Source organism: Phaethon lepturus, unplaced genomic scaffold (assembly GCF_000687285.1).
Source record: "Phaethon lepturus isolate BGI_N335 unplaced genomic scaffold, ASM68728v1 scaffold10151, whole genome shotgun sequence".
NCBI classification, from domain to species: domain Eukaryota; kingdom Metazoa; phylum Chordata; class Aves; order Phaethontiformes; family Phaethontidae; genus Phaethon; species Phaethon lepturus.
In genome coordinates this window covers 76,405-99,980 of record NW_010518448.1, presented here as the reverse complement: position 1 = coordinate 99,980, position 23,576 = coordinate 76,405, and the positions used below count along the sequence as shown (strand labels likewise).

General features: G+C 37.9%; 1 protein-coding gene across 1 annotated transcript in view; it reads left to right on the top strand.

The window, feature by feature from the left end:
* The first annotated feature begins 1,932 nt into the window (after positions 1 to 1,932).
* The window catches only part of SV2C (synaptic vesicle glycoprotein 2C), a 77,554-nt gene continuing 55,910 nt past the window's right edge, over positions 1,933 to 23,576 (top strand). Inside the window, exon 1 of the mRNA XM_010296740.1 lies at positions 1,933 to 2,512. Coding sequence (XP_010295042.1) covers positions 1,933 to 2,512 — 580 coding nt within the window. The remainder of the gene's footprint in view (positions 2,513 to 23,576) is intronic.

The following is a 23,576-nucleotide window of genomic DNA, read 5'->3' as shown; positions in this document are numbered from 1 at the left end:
TTCAGGACATGGTTTAGTGGGCATGGTGGTGTTGGGTTGATCGTTGGACTCAATGATCTTTTCCAACCTTAATGATTCTGTGATTCTGTGACTATCTAGAGGAAGAAACTAAAAATAAAGACACTTTCCACTATAGATGATTTCCACAGTCATTATGAAAAAATCTAGGGAAATATCTTTTAGCTTCTTCCGTTGTATTACCTGCATGTCCCTGTGATTTTAGTGTTGTTTTTCTTTTATCAGAAGCTCCTCATGTCCTTAGTTTATCTAATGCAGTCTGTAATTCTTCTTAGCCCTCAAAAGACTATCAATCTTAAGATTGATGACTGGAATATACTTCTGGGGACAGTGTTTACAACTAAATGAGTAAAGGACAGCTTCTCAAAGTACTATCCTGACCTTCTCCCGTCGTGTTCAGGTGACAGTTCATACTACTTTAGTAAGGGGAATAGTATTTGCTTCAGAAATTTCCAGCCATTTATTCTTACTCCTGCATTACATCTCACTGGCTATTTAGTTGTGCCACTGCAGCTTTTTCTGAGGTTTTGCTGGAAAATAGATCATTAAAGTGATCATGGTTAAAAATATCCTTTTCCCCAAGCTGGAGGCAGGCAGTGTTTTCTTGGAAGCACCGCTACAGAAATTTTAGCCTGCATTCTTACAGAAGTGAGCCTTCTGCGGTCCTGTTGCTGTGCCCAGATTCACCCCCCATTAGCTTTAGACACATGAGTAATGGTGCAGTTTTGTAATTGATTTCAGCTGTTCTAACTACGGACGGTTGCCAGAGAAGGGTCCTGCATTTCTTCCCTTCCTCGGGTTGCAGAGTGCTGCCGTTTCTTTCTACTACCCCCAATGATAGCGCAGATGTGTGACAAGGAAATTGCCTTGCTGATATGCCTGAAAACTGCCCAGAAAAGAAGAGAATGGTTAGTTTTTGGTCAAATAAGCAAGATGCTCTTGACTCATTGTGTCTGCATTTGTGTTCCTGGGGCTGCAGAAAGGAAGAGATGGAAAGGCACGGTAGGGGAACAGGGAAGGGAACTGAGACAAAATGTCTTGGTGCTTTCACACAGCTAGATTGGCTTGATCTTATGCTGGACTAACACACTGTGGGGTGAATTAGCTGATGCTATATAGGTGCTCCAGGCTGCCTCTACTGTCACTATGGACAGGAGAGAGAGGAATGTGTCTGTCCATGATTTAAGTACTGGACATCTCCAAAGTGTGTAAGTGCCACCAATTCCATCCACCCAGTTCCTTGCACTGATTTTTTTGGGGGTGGGAGTACATATTGCTAAGGCTCAGCATGAATGCACTGTGAATGCATTGGCCAAGTTCAGTCAGCTTTGAGAAACTGGTACAGGTCTCAGGAATGTTGACTCCCTACAAGATTTCTGTAAGTGGGAGGCTGGACAGAGAACAGATATTTCGTGGTAACTCACTGAGAGAAAAGCTGATATTTGTAGCCTTTTATTACATAGCAGGGTGTTCAAATGGGGAAGGACACTGCAGACAGGGTCAATATGACGTATGGTGCATGGAATTGCTTGTTTTCTTTCAGAATAAAACCTGGTATCCATTGAAAGGCTTGAGTGTAATAAATTCATTCGGAAAACCGGTATTGATATTTGATTTCTCTTTAGAGTATTTTCCTTGTAACCTGGGATATTTGCATCTCTGCAGAAAAACCAGGTTCTTATATTTGAAGCCCTGAACTGTGGTGTCCAGTGCTTAAATGAAGATTGGTATGGTACCATATCAGTGTAAAGAAGCAACTGAGAAGGAGCAAAGTATAAACTTTTTTCTCTCATATTTTGCAGGTTGAATATTACAGCTTCCATGTACTTTGCTGATGTCCAACACACAATACATATTCTAAACGGTGTTCAGCAGACCCTCTGCAGCATAACAGCAATCCTTCTCTGATACAAGATGGACGAAACATACAAAGACAGGACTTCATTAGTGAAAGGGGCAAAAGATATTGCCAGAGAGGTGAAGAGGCAAGCGGTGAAAAAAGTGAATAAAGCTGTTGACAGAGCTCAGGATGGCTACACACAGAGGTCCTACAACCGATTCCAGGATGAGGAAGATGATGATGATTACTATGTCACAGGAGGAAATTATGGTGTAGAAGCTAATGATGATGAAGGATCGAGTGAAGCAACTGAAGGGCATGATGAAGATGATGAAATTTATGAAGGGGAGTATCAGGGAATCCCAAACATGGGGCAGGGCAAGGACAGCATGGTGGCCTTAGGTCAGTCTATGCGTGATGAATATAAGGATCGTCATGAACTGGAAACAGGGAGGAAAGCTGATGAAGAAGAGCTAGCACAGCAGTACGAACTGATAATACAAGAATGTGGCCATGGTCGTTTCCAGTGGGCCCTCTTCTTTGTGTTGGGAATGGCCCTAATGGCTGATGGGGTTGAAGTTTTTGTTGTTGGATTTGTCTTGCCCAGTGCTGAAACAGATATGTGCATACCCAATTCTGGATCAGGATGGCTTGGTGAGTAGAGTCTTTGCTCTGCCTTTGTGCTATTACAAGTGTTGCTTACAGTATTGTGTAATATGACAAAAACTTATGCCTAAATAAGTATTTGTCAACACCAATGCTTATATATACATATGTTTGTATTGAATATAAATAAGGAAGCCACAAAGTGCATTAGCAGCTAATATGGATTTAATGAAGATTATAATTTTATTTTTTAGATAATTGTTTTCTTTCTCAGTCAGTAAGTATAAATAAATCACTAAAGTGGAAGACTGCACAGTAAAACTTAAGCAGAGAGGGAAACATTTTGTTCTCATATACAAGAGTAGACATCCACATGAACTACTTTAAAAAAACAAAACCAAAAACAAAACCACAGTCAGAATATTGGAGTTCTGCTGTATTTATACAGGCATAATAAAGAGTAGATGATAAAACTGTCCAGCAGCATTGCCATACTGTGTGGGAGCCTTCCCTAGGGCATGGTGGAATGCAATCTGGGAAGTGCAAGGAAAATGCTCTCTAGCCTTTTTTCTCCTTTAGTCTTTTACTCCTTTTATAGAATCATAGAAGCATTAAGGTTGGAAAAGACCTCTAAGATCATGAAGTCCAACCATCAACGCACCACCACCATGCCCACTAAACCATGTCCTGAAGTGCCATGTCTACATGTCTTTTGAACACTTCCAGTGACGGTGACTCCACCACCTCCCTGGGCAGCCTGTTCCTATGCTTGACCACTCTCTCAGTAAAGACATTTTTCCTAACATCCAACCTAAATGTCCCCTGGTGCAACTTTAGGCCATTTTCTCTTGTCCTATCACTAGTAACTTGGGAGAAGAGACCAACACCCACCTCACTACAACCCCCTTTCAGGTAGTTGTAGAGAGCGATAAGGTCACCCCTCAGCCTCCTCATCTCCAGACTAAGCAGTCCCAGGGCATGATCCCCTGGTGTCCTGTACATGCCCTGTAAGCACCCTCAAGACGAACCTCTCCATAATCTTCCCTGGTACGGAGGTGAGGCTGACAGGCCTGTAGTTCCCAGGATCCTCCTTCCAGCCCTTCTTGTAGATGAGTGTCACACTGGCAAGCCTCCAGTCATCTGGGACCTCCCCTGTTAACCAGGACTGCTGATAAATGATGGAGAGTGGCTTGGCAAGCTCCTTTGCCAGCTCCCTCAGTACTCTTGGGTGGATCTCGTCAGGCCCTATAGACTTGTGGGTGTCCAGGTGGCATAGCAGGTCCTTAACTGCTTCCTCCTGGATTATGGGGAGTTTATCTGCTCTCAGTTCCAACAACTGTTCTCTAGCCATCCGAAAAGTATAATGTTTATTTTTAGTAGCAGGGACAGAAGTCAGCCAGGACAAGTGGCAGAAGATGAACATGAGGTACGCTTTTTGTGTCTGTTCAGTTGATGGGGATGGGTTGTGTCTCATCCTGTTGCCTCTTCCCTCCCATGGTGCAGCAAAAAGGCAGCTTGAGACAGCCTGGGAGCAGCAGTGCTGGGAGCAGGTCCATGCTTGCCATCCCTGGGCATGCCCAGGTGCAGCAGATAAAGCAAGGCTTTCATGGGGCAGGGCTGTAGAGAAAGTGTGTAGAAATGGTTCTCTGAGGGAGAGAGGAGGTAGGAGCCTCGGAGCTTGGAACGTGGCTGTAAATGGAGTATACATGTGTAGTTAGGCAGCTTGGGCCTGAAGGACCCAGGCTACTACAGAAAAGAAGGGCTTCTTACAAAATATTTAGGAACCTTCATCTTCTAGCAGTTGTACTGTTAGTTCCCTGCATCTTTACAGCACATGGTTCTGTTGCAACAGTCTGATTTTAACTTAGCTCAGTTTCCCAATTCTATTCTTTTGCTCACTATCAGTTAGAAGGACCCTAAGACACCAAATGCATCAAAATTAAATTCAGAATTTTAAATAGCACAAGGCTATTTGTGCCATTCAAATAACACAGAAGCTTTCTCAGTAGACCATTAAGCCCATGATAGGTTGGATTCCTGACATATCAATACTAGTAGTTTGGCTGCATAGTGAACCGTATTTACCCTCATTTGTATCTCCAAGCCTCCCTCAGTGTCAGGGGATCATGGGTGGAAATGGGAGCTGAGTTCTTAGATGGCTGGGTCCTTTGAGGCATTCCTCGCCATTTGATCATTTGTTGCTAAAGAATTAACATGAAGTGTAAAAGAATTTTTTAAGAAAGTATGAAGTGTGTAAAAGAATTACTCTGCCTATTTATATAGTGCATTGATTAAACTTCTAATAAAAGAAATTAAGTTATCTAAGTTTTTATAGTTAAAGAGGCTGCGTGCATATAATCTGTTTGGTACTGCTTGTTTATACAAATTTAAAAACATTGTATTTGTCATGCTTGGACTTGTGAGTTTTCAGATCTACTTCTTACAGAAAGAAGGTGCAAAAGCATGTCTACTCTGTAGCCATTTTTGAGATCTAGAAGAAATTCAAAGAGTAGAGAGAAATAAGAGCAACCAAAAGAACCCCAAAAGGTATCCCTACATAAATGTTACTGTGTCGGTGCAGATAATAACACAGAATACATTTTATAAAAGCAGTGTATGCCCAACTCTCTTTGAATGTGATTTTGTTACCGAGTACTTGGCTGTTGAGGGTGTCTTTAATCTCTACTAATCAACTTTATAAGTCCTCTCTATTGCTGGAAAAGAAATTATGGATCTCAACCCCATTTTTTAATTACTGATAACCCTGCTTGTTTTACCACATGTACCCTCCCAACACATTGAATAGTCAAAGTTGTCTTGGTTCTCCAGCATGACAACAGTATAAGGGTAGCCACCAAATGCCTCTGCAATTAGTTCTTATGGGGTTAAGGTAAAGAACAAGGTTATGCAAGATTAAGAGAGAGCTTCGTGATGCTTACACACTCAGTAGCTTACTGATCCGCATGTGCAGTTCCTTCCACTTACAATAAATGTTAAACTGGGAAATTGATCTTTTAATAGTAAAGACATTCTGAACACTTTCATACTCCTGGCTTCCCTGATTGTCAAGCTATGAGTGTGGAGAACATGGCCGTAATGCTTTTTCTTTGTTACACCTGCTATATAGAATTGAAATTTGGGGGCAAATGCATTACGTTTTCTAAAAATAGTGTTTCATTTGCTTTAAGCACTACAGAGATGATTGGAATTGGGAGTGGGGAGTATTTTCCCCACAGTCGCAAGTAGCCATGAAGATTCACAGCCATCTGTTAAAGTGTGACCCATGTCAAGAAGAGGGTTGAGGATTTCCCTGTCACTAGACTTCTTATGATGCAGTCTTGAGATATACTGGAATGACTCTGCCAATGTTTAACTAAAATTCAGTACAGAAGCTGTTAAATACCTCATATATATATGTATGTGTGTGTATATATAAAAGATGCTTGCTGATAAAATTATGGAAACATCTCTGGAAAGTTTTGGTGTGCAAGCAATATATTCACATGCCTGAAATACAGCAGGTGTAATGGATAGCCCTCTATCTTCCTTTGTACTATTTGTACTAGCCTCTGTGTTGCGGTATTAACAAACAAATAATTCTATGCTAATTAAATAAACGTACAAAGGCAGGAAAGTACAGAAATAAAGCACTTTCTTTCCAAGTGTGTATCAAAGGCATTGCAACATGTGGTGGTTTTGTCAATAATTTCACATAAATGGTATTACTTGCCCATTGCTAATAGAAATATATCATGGACCACAACCTATCAGTACACTGATGAATGTACTGCTTATAACCAGTGTAGATATTGTTATATGCCTTGGCAGACAGCATAACCATAATTCCAGTGATACGAAATATTCACCAGGGCAGTGAGTGCTTAGTGAAAGCATTTTTATATGATCATAAGTAGGCCCTCACAACCATGCATTTTTATTACTTTGCCCTTGTGATTTACATCATAATTACATCCTAACTGGGATCTTCCAGACAGGCATAATTTGTTTTCATTATTATAATTCCATAATCCAAAGGGCTTTAATGTTGTTAGAATACTAAAGTCATGGGACCAGTGCTAGGAGTTATAAGGTGGAATTGGTACACATGCAAAATATTTATTCTCCAGGCAATTTTCTAGACTGTTAAGAAACAGGCTGAGAACATGTTAATTTTTCATTGAAAAAGTACTCATTGACGGAGTTGTAATAACTGACTTTTCATACATCCTGCCATCGTAGTTTACTAGGGAATATGAGCTAATTAAAAGTGTATGATAATATTCATAGAGCCTCCCTGTTGCATTTTTTTTTATTTACTTGCAGCAGGACAATTTCCCAAATTCCCTTCCTATTGACCATTGTATGAGCTTGAGGTCACTGTTGATTGATCACTGGCAGCATTTCAGAGCCCATAAAGTTAAGTGATGAAAGTGCTGATCAAAATCATGAACTAGTTTCTCGATGTTTTTGAATTGAATAATAAAATAACATATTTTTTCATGCCCAAGCAGTTGTTTTATTAAAAATAGGGATGTTGACTTGCTGGAACTCCCCCAAGACTATAGTGACATGTCACTAAGTGTGAGGGAAAGCCTTCCTCTCTCTGCTCTGTAACTTGGCTGTACTTGTGAACTTCTGCACATATGTGGATCCATGTTGACCTCTTTGGTTCTGGTACCAATGAGATAGGACTGTATCTTCGTAAGATAAGTTGTAGGCTCAGGCCTGAACACATTGTTTTAACTCTTTTCCTGTCTGCATCTTATCCCTTTGGTTTTACGTGCAGCTCAGAACTGGACTCATTTTAGGTTAATTCTCTGGGCTCTAATTGGGTGTAATTTTCTACGTAACTTTGGTTTTATAGATTTTTTTTTTCTATAAAACTTAAATTATGGCCTTTTCTTTCCTCAGCATCTCTGCCTCTGAAATAATGACATTCTTTTCCCTAAGCTAGGCAAAGCTACACTTTCCCAGCTATATCTGTTAAGGATGACATGCCACCACTATCTCCTCACTGGTTCCCCCATGGGACCTGTAAGTGCTCACCTTCACGTGCACAACCCTTGACAGCTGCACTGCTGTCACCATTGCTAGCAGTAGATACAGGCTGACTCCTTCACTGGCTCATAATCCAGTCTTCATGGCCTCATTTGGCACATTTTTCACACAGTTACCTCCATCCCTTTTCTGTACTTTATCACCTCAGCACTAGAAAAAAAATCATATAAAGGTCCCAGGATTAAGTAATTATCTTCTTTAAACCCTTTTTTGCATTCATGCCAACAACACCTGACAACTGTTTAGCCACTGCCATCCTTTCCAGAGGCCAGCGGTTCCTCATTGCTTCTTGATAGTCTCCCTGGCCTGTTTTGAATCTATATATCAACCGGTGTATGAAGTTAGACTGAATGATGTCTTCAGCATGAATAGTCTTTTTTTGTGCTATGTTACTTACTGTTGTGTTATGCAATGTGTTACCCAAGTCCTTGTTCAGGACTCGTAGGTAGTACAATAACAAACCCAGAAATAATCCTTATATGTAAAAGATATTCTCAGTTGATTAGCCATACAGAGAGTTTCTATCATCTAAAACACTCAAGTATCATGGTAAATCACTGGGCTGATACTACAGGTGTTGTGAATGTTGATAGCAACTAACTGCTTGCTTCAGAAATCAAAAGACTTTCTGAAACGCCATGTTTAGTGTCAAATAATGCCTTGATGTAATAGCTTTCTCTATTATTAGAGTATAACAATCACATTTTGTATAATATTTGTAGGAAGAAGAGTACCAGAGGTATTAACTACATCTTTTTGGCTGAAGCAGTTTTCAGTCTGGGACAACAGGCATGCACCTACCACTTCTACACTGATTGCCAATTTGCATATTAGCTCGTTTAATGCAATGCTTCCTACATCTACACTGTCTTAAAACCTACTAAACAAACCACAACGTAATTCTAATCCAGACTGTCCTCCCTCTGACATGCCGGGAAGTGCCCCCCAGAGGCTTGGTAGTTGATGCGATGTGCTTATAAACTCTGCTAAGAATACCAGATGATAAATACTGAATTCCAGCCCCCTGAGCTCCCTTGAAAAAGTACTAGCTTTCCAGGTCTTTGCTACTGAATTTCATTCTGGTTTTGCACTGATCTTTTGCAACAACTTTATATTCAACCGCAAACACCTTCCATGAAACTCACCAATGACAACTTCAAGTCCTTCACCTGTGAGAGAATGACCCAAATCACTGGTACAGGCTACGTACTGACCAGTTAGGTAGAAAACAGCTTTGCAGAAGAGTTCCCAGGGCTCCTAATAGGAAACAAGTTGAACATGGGTCAGCAATGCCTTGCAGCAATGAAGGGTAACTGCATTCTGGGCTGCGTTGGCAAGAATGGCCAGTAAGTAGAGGGAAGTGATTATTTCTTTTCTCCACACTAGTAAGGCCACGTGTGGGTTTCTCTGTCCTGTTGTGGAGCCACCTGAAAGAAGAGATTAACAAATTAGGGCAAATCCAGTAAAGGACCAGCAATGTGGTTAGAGGGTTGGAACACATGGCATATAAAAAGAGGCAAAAATAACTGGGCTTGTTTAGCTTGAAGAAAAGAGCTCTAAGAGGACACCTGTCTGTACTATTTGGTGACATAATTAGAGGACTATAGAGAAGGTAGAGTCAAATTTTTCTCAGAAAAGCACAGGAGGTCGGAAGTTGCAACCAGGGAACTTCTGGTATAACGAAGAAAGTCCACAGTGAGGCGGTCAACCATGGGGAGATATTGCACAGAGAAGCTGTGGGATCTTTTGGAGATTTTCAAAAATTGACTGAAGAAGGCCCAGAGCAACGTGGTCTAGCTCTGAAGGTCACGCTGCTTTTAGCAGGAGTTTGAGCTACAGGTCTCCTTCCCAAATAATTTTTTTTCTGATTCTAGAAATAAAAAATGATTGTCTGTAAATGTGCAATGCTTCCAGGTTCCAATAACTTGACTAAACCTTTAAAGAAAAGAGTGTTCTGAACTCATGGGTTATACACAGACTTGCTAGTTTAAACAGAGACTACAGTCTAAATTCATTTGGGAAAGATCCTATACCTTCAGTTATTTGTTCTCCTCCTGAGCCTGGGTGGATTTTCTCTGGATCTGGCAGAAATCTAGGAGCATGCGACAAAACATCACTGTATAGAGGACTGTAGGACCTGAGTCTGAGAGGACCATTTTGTAAATACAGGCATCTACATGCCGAGAGGGATTCTCCAACATGCTTAGGCATCTTGCTACATCACTAGAAACCTTGCACACATCCTTGGAGACATAAACATATGGACAAATCTGGAATCAAATTGTTATTCTCAGACTGCAGGTTCCCTTTTTCATGCTTGGATGGGTTTCCTTCATGTAATTTGTTGCTGAAGCAGCAAACGTCCCTTTCAGAGGATTCCTTTTGTTGTGGAGGTTCAAACTAAAATGGTCTTAAGAAAAAATTTATGTTGAGTTTTCTTTGACATTTAGTGCTTGTGATATTCCTTTTTTTTCCCAGCTATTAAGAAGCTATAAATTCTCTGTGTAGGCCATATTCCTAGAGGCATTGTGATTTGGAGGGGAGGAGGAGCTTTCTTGGGATTGTTGATCTTTTCTGCGGACTATGATTTAATAAGGAAGCTAAAGATTTCGTCTTTGCTCTAATTGATGGTTAAGGAAACATTTTATCACAAGCTTTTTCTTTTTGACAATTGTAAATAAGAATACTTTTAAAGCTTGAAAAAAGGCCATGAAAATGAAATACATCATTGATCTTAATGATCGATTAAGGTTACTTCTGTTTGTGAATTCATTAAAACTGTTTTTAACCAGCCTCATTTATGCTAGGTTATGTTACACTTGTGGCTTAGCTGAAATTCTATCTTCAGGGCTAAGTCCAGAATTCAGTGATTGAAAACTAGGGAAGTATAATACTGAGCAGCTGATTTCAGTCATTATGGTTTTCTCTTATCTACTCAATTCCAGTGATACTTAGTTTTGACAGCATGGATCCTCCATCTACTATCATGCAGAAGACAGGAACAGTTAACCATATATTTGAGACTTCTTTACTTATTAAAAAGTCTGAATTTTAATAGGTTGTCACAAAACTATCCTTACATAGCAGTGAGTAAAACTCCTTCCTGCTGCTATAAGTAGGCATTTATGTATAGCATTGTTCTCTTTCACTGTTAAATATTATTATAGGACATTAGATACAGGTGAGATTTATTGTGAGTTCCTGCATAGAGTACAGTAGGACAAAGTGAGTGAGTGTCTTCTGGTTATATTCCAGTTATTAGCAGGGTACCAGAATTGTGATGATAGATCACAAGTGACATAAAATAAAGGAAAACCAGGCTTTGCTACTCTATATTTTACTGTTATGTGCAACTAGTATATCTGCTCTAATAGAACTGAAACTTCCAGGCGAAAATCTGTATTTTTATCATGGAAAGCATGTTGAAATTGTTTTTTTTTAATGATTTTAGACTTCAGGGATAGAGGAAGAAGAAATTCAGTACTAATTTTGTAATGTGGACTCTTGGGCATGGTATAAATTTTATTAAGGACAGCACAGATGCCAAAATATTAGGTACTTATATATGGGTCTGCGAATTACTGTACTCACAAGAAATGCATCCAGGATAAGAATGCTTAGTGAAACAATAGCAGACCTTTCAGTGTGAGGAATCTCATTGAAATAACAGTGAGAGTCCACTGCACTTACCATTAATAGTAGTAATAAATCTTTAGCAGCGATAGAAAGACATGGGAATAGAGCTGCAGTCATTCAAATGTGAGCTAAATATTCCTGAGCAAGGTGAAAACTGTCCTGTAGGATTAATGTCTTATTTGTTCAAAAGGAGATGCCAGAAATACAAATGCCGTCATGCATGCTGTTCACCTCTGGTACAGTCCAGTTCCCTTGCAATTACATTATTAAAGTACTTCTACTGCAGTGTTTTTTTCTGCTTGCCTTCCAAACACAATTATTTGAAGGAGAAAAATTAAGAGATGGATTCTTAATGGTTCTAAGCAGCTACATTATGTGGACCAGTGGAGATGGTGGTTGTGTTTGTTGTTCCTTTCTGAGGGGAAAAAATGGACAGTGGAGAGAGTATGCAATGCAATTTTTCTCTGTTAAAAACTGGACTAAACTCTGTATCCCATGGAATATCATGGACTTATCACAAGACAGGAACTGGCAGCACAGATTTGAACCATTAATGAAAATGCAGTGTATTCAGTCCTCTGCACTGTTGCAGGCTCCCATTATAAGCCAGTATTTAAGGTGGATCACAACTGCTCTTCTTTTCTGAAGATGATATTGTTCCCAAACCACTTTATTGAAGCTGGTGCTAACAGGAAGAACAATACCACCATGTCAAATGTTTTTCCTCTTTCACGGTGTTCCTGCATGCAGCTTTGCTGAGGAATACATGCTATTGGACACCATTAACTTACATGTTCACTCTCTGCTTTTAAGAAGTTCACTATTTAGCCTGGGGTTAAATGTAATATTTCCCTGGCTCAATACCAGGTCATGCAGTTTCAGGCTGAGTAACACACTAAATGCAAGCCAACACGAAATGACTGCATTGCAGTTCATAGCTTGGAGCCTTGCTGTTTGTATGCATTTTCAGCACAGCCAAATGCTGATTTAACCAGCTTATCTTTTGAGAGGTCTATAAATAATTTAACACTCATTACTTTTTTTAGTTAAGTGGACCTAACTACACTTGTATACTTTGGAATAATCAGATAGAGATCAATCAGTGTATGTAGAGCTAGTAAAGTACTAGGTCACTTCTTGAGCAAGACATTTGAGCAAGAATATAATACTTCTTCAAGGTTTAAGCTATGCTTGCTTCAGATGAATTCAATGAGTACAGTGGATATTGGGAAACTTGCTTTTATTTAATTAAGTCATGAAGAATACAACCTGCAAATGGGATAACATATGTACTTATGAAGATTGCATGAGTAGCCAATAAGATACTTGTACGTTTAACCACTTACAAACATGCATTAGCACCAAGTGCAAATATGCCTCTACCATTTATTTGCATAGACAAAAAAAGCGAAATAATGATGTACTTGTAGTTATCATCAATCTCTGAATCCGAGACTGATTGTGTCTAAAATAGTTAAAAGTCACTGGGCTGCTTTTTTATGCACTGCAGGTTATTTTCTGGTTCTGTCTATCCCATCACAGATCAGTGATTTTCCCATTTATGTCACAGAAATTTATAATCTTACGGAAGTGGCCAAAAGAAGGAAATGCCTCCCAAAGGAAAAGCCTGAGGGGCATGGTGATTTCACACATTTAATTTGGCTGTCACCTCCACTTTTTCTTCCCTCTCTGAAATGCCATGGGATCTCTGGCAGATGATACATCACTCCTCAAATCAACATGTCAAATGGAGTTTTTTAATGAAACCGAATGTTTTAAATATGATGGTGCACTCTCTTCCAAGTTCCTGTTTGGTTAATTCTGCAACATGGTTAAGTTATGATCTGCGTGCTTTCACTTATAGAAATGTTGATCTTCATTATTTGTGTATTTGTAGCTCTAATTTTGCATCTTGCATCAAATGATGAGCTATGGAATGAAAGAGAGGACATATGAGCTCCTTGCCAAGAAGAAGAAATATTTTCACAGAGAAATTGTAGTGAACTTCATTAAGACATGGAATGAACATAATTTAATGGCTCTTTGTCACAGCTGAGTAAATTTCTTCCTATGCATTTTATCCATGGATTCAATCAATCAAGGATTTTGGAACCTTTCAAAGTTTGACTTGTCATTTTGTCTTATACTATCAGTATTCCAAAGAATTGGAAGAAAAATGTATATTGTGATAGATACAGTTTGAAAAAACTACTTGTTCCAGACCTTTGGCTTGTTTAAGGGAATGCCAGTGCTGAAAAGTATGGAACACAATTTTTTAATCTACTCTGACTGCATTTTACAGCAGATGTAATTCTTTCCTTGTGATGGGTACATCTATTCTCACCTGGTTCCCTTGTTTGAAGTACCGGTTTGGTATTGTTTCAAATATATTGAATATCACTACTTTCATAGATGATGCAGAATCAAAATCACTATACTGTACAAGTATATGTACTTAAATGAAGGAATTCTACTGAGTTAGTGCTAGAATAGATACATGAATATGACATACGTACATTTCTTAAACTATTCATGCAAAAACTTGTTTAACAACAGCTATAGTGACAGTTAACAGTTTGTCCAGGACGCTGTTATTTACTGACATTTACAGTACAGTTTATTTTTTCATTTATTCTTAGACATCTTTCAACACTTCGTTGGCCCTATGCAGAATGGGAAGGCTTGCTAGGAGGCAATGATATAAATGTTTTGCAGTTTCATGTACTACAATAAAATAACAAGCCACAGGAGTCCAGGAGGAATTACTCACAGATTTATTATGTGACTGGAACTGTGGGTGACTTAGGGAAGTTCTGTCCATATTTTGCTTTTTTTATTGAAGAATCGCAGATTTTACACCCAGGCCAACTCTACCTACTATTTGAATTTCTAGATAGCAAGAGAATAAACTAGTCTTTTTCCAACCACTAACTACAGTTCATATTGTACAGAATGTTGTTCCCTGGCTCTCTTAAACCTCTTTTAAGGAACATCTACCATCTTTGTTCCAGCTAGTGGAAACAAAACCAAGAGTTTTTGATGACACATTACATATGTCAAGTTATTCTAGCTTTTCTTAACAAGTAAACTTTTCTCAGGATAAACCTGTGATGGACAAAGTGTCTTCAAAAACTCACAGAAACCCATTTATCAGGCAGACAGATCTTTTTCTCTGACTTTTTTGGGGGATTGTGGAAGGTTGGGAGAGCAATGCAAAGTAGGAAAATTAAGAAAACGGTGTAAAGTGACACTGGCTTTACATCCGTAGTGTTAAAAAAAGTGTACATTCTCAAGGATATGCAAAGGGGCCCCATTTGCAAATTTCTTCAGGTCATGTTCGGTGGACTGAAATCTTTTGCTGTATACTGGTTAGCAGTGGAGAGCCTCATGGGAAATTGAGGGAAAATGGATGAACATAATCCATGTGATGCTTGACTCTCTATTGTGCTGTGAATTGCTTTTGTCTGGCATTTGTCAGACCTGCTCATTTTCACAGAGCACAAATATTTTCCTAATCCACTAGAATTCAGGGCAATTTTCAAGGTTGGTTCTGAAGTTGCCACTAGGAACTCTTGTTAACTGGAGATCACGAACAGACAGATACAGTCATCTAAACAATTTTCCATTTAGAGATTATAACAGTGCCTTCTGGCACTATTGTAAATAAGTAATTAAAAAGCCTGTTTAGCATCACCAGCACCTGCAGGTATATTGGCACCATACAGATGATTATTCTGATCTGTTATTCTTCATTCTGACATTGGATTAGTTAATCTATTTCGTTGACTCTAAATGGCAAAGCAAAAAGAAGATGTGGGACCATTAGCAGCGGAAGTTTCCTTTTTCACTTGTATGCTGTTGTGTGCTAGGTGAGGTAGACCAGGCACTTTGGGAGATGTGTGAGTTTCAGAGCCTTATTAATCTTAGTAACCTGTTCCTAACGAGGTTAGGCCTAATTGAAGACCTTTTTCTGAAACCAGGGTTTTTTTGTTTTTTAATTTATTTTTTTTAGCATAATTTCTCTTCCCCCACCCTTTCACTTCATTGGAATAAAGGTGGTAACAGCCACTCTTTGGATGAAAAAAATAAAAATTCCTCCCATTTACAAGGAGAGGAGTTTACACAGTACCGGAATATAGTTACAGTAAGGAGAGTTAATAGCTGATTAAACACTGAAGAAATTATCAGGTGTTAGCTTTCATATTGTTCAGATACCTCTACTAGGAGCATAATTTTATTAATTAGTTCTTAGTATCATGTGCTTTGATTTGCTGAGCTGGATGCATCAATTATTAATGTAGGTGTATATATACTTCAGGCTTTTTGTTTAAATTCAGCACTAATTAATTTTGGTGATATTCACAGCCTCTGCTATCTTTTGAGTCAGAAGCAGGACGAGGCAAATAACACATTAACATTCAGGCAATAAAACATGTAGCCAAAATGAACAGTTTTGATACGAAATGAGATTATTAATGTAGATGACTGCATGGGCAATTTAGAGCTTTAGTGAAATATGTTTTTTTCTTTGAAACTTAATTAATCCTAGCACATTGGTCAGTGCTATGCACTTTTCAATCATATGCAGCATTTATAATCATTCTGATTCTCAGGATTGCCATGGAAGTGCACTTCAAATTGCAAAGTCACAGCAATTTCTGGCATGACAGGGTCAATTCAGAGCTGGGCAAAGAGTGCATTGAATTTAAGCATCTAAATCTGAGAGTAGAAAAATCCCGAGGAACCTCCGCAGTTGCAGTGGAAGAAAACAGGAATTAGGAGTATTAGGACAGCTTAGCTAGGTGTGTTTTATCCGAAGCTTGTCTGTTAGGATTTTCGTGCCAATGCCAGAGGGAACTGTTGGATCAAAGGAGAAGGTAGTGTGAAAATAGTACGTTCTGTGATAACACCTAATCTGCCAACAGCTTCATGTCATCACCTGGGATTACCTGAGGTTTTTATAAAGTCTGTGCTCTATATATTGCATATTGATAACAACCATCTTGTAAAAGCATTGTTTATATGGGAAGGAATACCACATATTGGCTGGTTCTTACAGCCCTGTGTTGCTAAATCTGAATGCTGGTGTGGTCTTTTTCTCTATAATGCACTGTTCATTTAGCTAGCAGTATGAAATAGCAGTGTCCTGCTCTTTGCTGCAGTAATCGCTACCAGTATTCAGTTTGTAAATGATTCTAATGAAGAAAATGGAATAAAGCTGATAATTTTTTTAAATTCTGAGAAATCTGTTATAGAATTAAAAAAAAAATGATGCTGGTATCTGGTAGATGTCACTTTTTTTGAAGACTTAGTTATTGACACGATAACGTTCTTAAAGCAGAAGTGATGATGGCAATGTACTGCAAAGGTACCAGTTTAAAATATTCTCTATTTTGCTGCCTTATCAGAAAATACAGCTGTGAAGAAAATTCCCCGTCATAGCAAGTAATCTATTACCTGTCACAATCTCTGCAGTTACTGAGCTGCTTCTATGCATTTATTAATTTATCTAATTTGGTTCTGAGGAAAAGCAGGAGCAGTTATTCCTTTTGTTATTACACTGTTTCAATTAAAATAATATCTGAGTACACAGGAAACTCATCTGTTAAGACAGCGTATTATTTCATTAGTAAAAAAACATGTATCAGCACACCTGCTTGTCTAAATTTTAGATATATTATGAGGTGAATGTCCCTAGAACTGCAAGGAGAGATAATAGCATACAGACTCTTAAAGCAAGAAAATATTTTGTTTTTCAAAATGAACTGATAATGTAAAAGTCCAGAACTAAATAACCTTGTTCCGCACTTAATACATAAACCAGAATTAGTCTCATTATCTCAATGAAATGAAACATGGAGGCAAAATTCCGGTTGGAATTAAATTGAGCCTTACACCACAAACACTTCAGGTTGTAAATCTCACACCTGAGGTACAGAAAAGAAATCGAAAGTAGACATATTAGGTACATAGATGTAATAAAAGCATGCCAGAGGAAACTAAAAAGTTAAGTGATACCTGAATGAAATTAGTGCAAATGATTGTTGTGGAACCCTTTGACTTTCACGTGGATGGCATTTCTGGTATAGCACTGGAAAAGCTTTGGTCAAACTTTTTCAGCTATGGGTTTTCATCTCTGGAATTTATCTCAGGGTGGACGCACACACTAGAGTAGATTCATGATTTGTAAATATATGCAAGTTGTTTACCTGGAAAAAAATATTGGTTGTTTTTTTTTTATTTTCATGAAGAGGACAGAACTGTTCTCACTTCAACTTCCCTCCCAAGAAAAAAAATTGTCTTCCTGGCTCATCTTTGACCTTTTCAGAGCACAGCTGGGGAATGAGTTTGGGTAGCCCTGCCATGAGACCATTTGCACTTACAGTTTCAAAGTTAAATCAAGACAAAGATACTGTAGGTATTAGTTGGTCTAAAGTTTTCTTGACCTAAAATTTTGTGTTCTCAAATTTTGTCTTGCACTGGATGCTTTCTGCTTTTCCGAGTATGCCGTAAGTCCCATTCACTTAGTTTCAGCTGTCTTACAACTATCTTGTAGGTTCCATAGTGGGCTTCTACATCTACTTCCCATTTTGAGTTCAGTTGTCTGGCAAATTTGGACTTGATACTTTCAAAAAGGAAAAAAATATGGAAAAAAAGTGAGAGGTTGTGGGTTTTTTATTTTCACTTAATATTTTGTACTTTTTCTAGGCTTTATCTTTGTTTTGTATTTGTGAGACTTCTCTTTAGAAGTACAGTACTTGGCTACCAAATGACAGTTTTTCTTTGATTAAATCAATCGTCAAATTATTCCTGTCATACTATGACAAACCTGTATTGTTTGAGTTGCTTGTGTTGCTGGTGGTGTTTTTTCCCTTATTATCTTAAAGATCACAAATAGTTTCTCACATAGAACTGCTGAATTTCTTGCTGTTTCATTTTCCTATCTATGCTGGTCAGATGAGTATGATCTTGCTTTTGCTTAGCTTTGCTTTCAGTTCCATTTTGCTGACTTTCATGGTTGAGTTCCTCTATCAAATATTGCAGTTCATCAGTATTGTCTGAGAACAGCATCATTTTGTCTGAGAACCAGATACAGTTCACTTGATTTCTATTTATGTGATGAATTGGTATCAGATTGAATGTCATCAGATGTTTTGCAGGTATGTTTGAAAGTGGTATAAGGAGGTGCTTGTTTTCTTTTTCTGTTGATAGAGCAGACAATTTATTGTATTGTTTTTATTTGATTTGAGCTATGAATTATATGCTATGGATTTTTGGTAGCCTTTACATCAGAGCATTTCCCTGAGTTGTTTTCCTATGCAAATACTGGAGAAACTGATTTTAGAAATTAGTAAATGTTTTTTAAAACTTGTTCTGGATTGAATCTGATTGATTTAGTCTCCTTCCCTTCGTGAAATCATTAAAGTTTCTGTATTGCTCAGCATGCTTCAGAAGAGGAGATGAGTTGTCTTTTTTTTCACTGATCTCACTGGGATTCAGTATGTTCCTTCATCTCAGTGAGTGTGAATTTATATCTTTCTTTAGTTATTATGGAGATAAAATTGTCCTTTTTTACCAGCTGTGAAGGATATCCAGAACGTCTTGCGCACTAAACAGCTAAAAAAATACACAAAACTAAAATGGTCTGTCATGCGAAGACTTGTCACTTTGGAATTATTACTATTAGAGAACTAAGCATACAGATTAGTCATCTCCAAGTCACACTCGAAGGTCCAAGAATCACTGCAGTGTGATAGACACTGTACAAACTTCTATATTGAGACTGAAGAGCTTCAGCATTCATTTTAAAATAGCTTTATATCTTTCATGTATTCAAACAGATAAACCCTATTACTATGATTGCTAAGAAGAATTCTAATAATACAACAGTAAGTAAAACTTGACTGTTTGTAAATATATATCAAGCAGAAGAGCAAAAATCTTCAAAACAAATGTGTAATTAAGCATCTACATTAGAGAGTATGAAATTGCAGATTGAAGCCTGTCTGCAGCTGTCCTGAAAGGGAATGCAGGAGGAGTGGATTAGTCTGAAGAGTATTAATAGAAGAGGAGCCTGATATGCTGTGGCATTTGGGGATTTGCATATATTGAATATTATTAGGTAAGAGCAATCATTTAACATCTGAAATTAAGACACAAAATTATTGCTGTGGGAAATAGCTAGCATTTAGATAAAGGAAATTCATGACTTGAGAAGTCTTGAACTTGCAAAGACTCATGCAAAATTTTAATTTTAGTTAATATGGTAGCTGGCTTACATGTTTGTTGGAAAACAGCACCCATCAACTTTTTTGCTGAACAATTAATGTTTTACTACTTTAACCACTTAGATCTACACCTTAGAAACTGACCATTCCACAAATGGTCGTTCCACCACCTTGATCACTCTTTAGAGAAAAGAAGAACTAGTTGTTACAGAGGAATAGTAGTTTGTGGCAGTTATGTAAGAATGTTGGAGTGTTAGTACCAACAGGAGGTACTGAGGAGGTGAATGGCATCGTATAACTAGAAAGAACTGAAGATCCAATATTCTGACTGCACAGATGGTTTTAGACATCCAAAGACAGTGGCTTTAAAAAATTGAGTTATTTTGCCAATTCTGGAGTTATTGCAGCTTTCTTATATTTATTGTCTTAATGGAAAAGTGTTTGCTTTAATTATCTCCTATTGTAAACAGTTAATTAGACATTATATTTGAGTGAAGTCAGTTGCTGCATGGGTTGCGATTCTTTTCAAAGTTTTTTCTGATCAAAGAAACTAATAAAAGATTATAATTAAGTATAATTCTGAAAGAGATAATCTTTAGACTCTGAATGTGCTGTTTATCAGGGTTAAAACAAAGATAAATTTGGATATTGTTACTCTTTACGCTACTTACAGGCATTGGAGTTCTTCACTATGAACTATTATTTTCTAAACAATAGCATATGGGAAGATACTAGTACAATTAAATAAAATACTGATTAAATTACAGTATAATTATTATGAAAGGAGTTTTTCTCCTCTTGGAGCTGTCTTAGGACCACATTTATAATCCCGTTTTCTAAATATAAATAATATTTCAATCTTATTTTTAGAGTATTTTTTTTAATTAGGGTGTTTTTTTCACTTATATGAAATGCATTCCTCACTGAGACAAATGACCTAAACAACACAAGAGGAAAAAAACAACTTCAGGCTAGCTTTATGTCTACTTTATAATAGGTGTGTTACAGCAAAAGATGACCATCAGTGAGTCCCATAGCCAGAATCTCTCTGTTGCAAGGAAGTCTGACTTTACATCCATTGCTTTATTTTCTCCAAGTGAAGTGTATAATTATGGACCAATTTCTCAGAAGGGTTTGGCTATCATTTAGACACCAGGCTATGAATTGCAACAGATAGTGGCAAGTAATGAAGTCATGGCAGCACAAGGAGTAAAATACTGTTTAACTGAATCTCAGTGACCAATCACGCATGTATTCTTATCCCATTGCTTAAATTGCCCATAACTAGCATTTGGATACCAAAGGAGTTCTTGGTCAGCTGCTTTGTAAGGTTAAGCTGTTACTACCAACCTCAAAGATGCTGTGTGCACATCCATTTAAAAAATATCTAGCCTCATGGTAGCCAAAGTGTGTGCATGGTGTAAATCAGTTCCAGACTTGGGTCCTCTCATCTGAAAAGGATGAAAGCATGTATTTTGTGCATTTGTACAATGGGGAAAATCATTGAAGTATGTAGAATTTCTGCTGTGGAGAGAAAATACAGGTTGTTAAAACTTGGTAAAAGAACAATAGAAGAGAATATTCATTTTAGCATGGCCTGAGTTTCTTTCCAGCTACCATTTGCCTCTTCTCAGTGCTCTTCTACCAACTGACAGTGTTTGAGATTACACCTTACTTTATGGGGAAAATTGAAGTCTTGTCTTAGTGATACCTTTAATAGTCTTTGTATTTTAAAATAAACTTTAATCTAAAAAAATATGTTTCCAGGATCATGCTGAATGCCAAATCAGTGTGTGATTTGTGCTGTACAAGCTGACTTCTTTAGCAGCACAAGTGTTCTGTACTAAAAAAGTAAAGGAAAAGTAGCCCATTTTGTGATCAGTAGTAGCTGCTCAAAAAGAGAATACTACCATCAGGATGAGATGCTAAGTTAAAATCTGTATACATATATGCACATCCATACAATTATTGTTTTGATGACCAATTTTTAAAGGTAATGAGAAAAGGGAGCAAGGTCTGACCAACAACAGGATATTTAATTTTTATATATATAAATCTATGCAAAATGTAATATATGATTTATGGAAAGTGTACAAAATTTATTCTGTTTTCTTCATGAGATTTATGTTCTGACCAGTGGCACGGCATAACAAACAGGAGCTACAAAGGTTGAAAAGGAAGGGATGATGAAGAGTAAAATGATAATCTGATGTCATTGGTTGCTTGCATTTGTTAGGTGGTTGTTCAGCTATTTTAACTGTTCATAGTTAGAGTTCTCCTTTGCCATTTGTCACTTCTATGACATTGTGAATATTGCTGCAGGGGGGGAAGGGTCTTAAGGAATGATTTGAAAGTTGAGAGGAAGGGGGCTTTCTTTATGGGCTGCAGGCAGGGTTACGTTCTGTATAGAGAAACAGAAAATATGAAAAAGAAGACAGACAGGAAAATACACTTGATACAGGTATCATTGGTAGCTGCAGTAGGTTCAGGATGAGAGAGAGATGGCTCTTTGGTGGAGCAGAGGGTTTGTGCTGGGTCTGCAAGGCAATTAGGAAAAAATCTGAAGTTAATATAATGGGAAAGAATAAGCCAATGGTGCAGCTCAGGGAGAAGCTTATTTATAGCAGTTTATTGATGGGAGGAGAATATTAATTTTAGCAGCATCTTTTGAATGCTCTTCAGGAGAATTACATGGGTATAAGAGAGGCCAAAGCACAGTACAATGACAAAAGGACTTGTCATCAGAAAGCAAGGTTAACATTTTTAAACTCTCAAGACTTGGAAACTTTTTTCTTTCATCATTCATAGTGCTTTGATATTTCTGTGCATCACAAGAAAATAGTTGCTTGGTAAAATAAAGATTATTTGCATAAAATATTTCAAAGTTATCTAAGTAAAGAAATACAAAACAATTTGATTAATCTTCTCTGAGTATTTCTAATATTTGAGTGTTGACTGGGAAAGCCCAACGTTTATGTGTGAAAGAAAAATTAACCATTTAATTTGGCTCTTTAAAATCAGTCTGCTGGCAATGCAGCTATTTTAAACTATTTTTGCTAAGTTCTTTCAACTAATACTGACAAGCAAGCACCAGCTCTGCTGGATGGAGTTTCCACACTGCTTGTGAGTACTGGTCTACCTGCAGCATGGTACAGTAACTTTGCCCACAGAAGAGATCTTTCTTAAAGCAGTTGAGCAAATATGGTAAGCCACTCAACAAGCTTCATCTCTTTAGGACCAGAAAATGTATGAGCTGTGTGTGCATTCTTAGGGCAATCTCAATTATTGGAATAAAAATTTCTGATCAGAATGAAGGAGCTACCTGATAAAGGTCTGTTGCTAAACACCTCTAAACCAGCAAGAATATTGTAGTGTCTGTATCCTTCCTGGACTAAGACGAAAGAGAACAAAGGTATCTTAGGAATTCTGCAAATTCTGGACTTACCTACTTTCTCATTAATATCCTTTGATGAAAGACCAAGATCCCAGTAGTAGCTAGAAGATGTCCATTGACAAAAAATTTTTTGAGAAGACATTTAACTGTTGTTCTTAAAGAGGTTGTTGGTCTTGCTTACGTAAAGAGATAGTTAATGTTTCTGTGATGAGCAGCAATGGATTTGTCATCCTGTCCTGAGGGCCTCATGGAGAAGGCCTAGAAATATCCTGTTCTTATTTTGGGTTGGATAAAAAGGCAGCTGCAGAAAAGTCTGATTTGCTAGTGTTGGGTTACAATCTGTGGCAAAGAGCCTTGATAAAAACAGCATACACACCTAACCAAAATTTAACTAACTTGCTAAAACACATTTAATACAGTGTGTGTTCTATCAAATGTTTTAAAACAGTATCTCATAAGGAAGCAACAGTGGAAACTACTTGTACAGAACGTCAGGGGGAACAGGGACATTTTGGGGTGCATGAGACCCTGCAGGTATCAGCACTTCAGATGTTAACATCTGGAATTCCAAGCATGGAAATACTGATGAGTGACCTCTATGTTAATATGCAGTTAATGAAGACCAAGCACTTAGGTATTTCTTTCAGCTTTCTTTCCCTTCCAGCTACCTTCTGCAGGACAGAGGTGTTTCTTTGGGAGACCAGAATTTTATACAACAGCTGGGGCATTTGTCCCTTCCTGTGGCTGATCGAGAAGAGACACAGGACAAGGATTGCTAGTATTTCAGCTGCTTCCA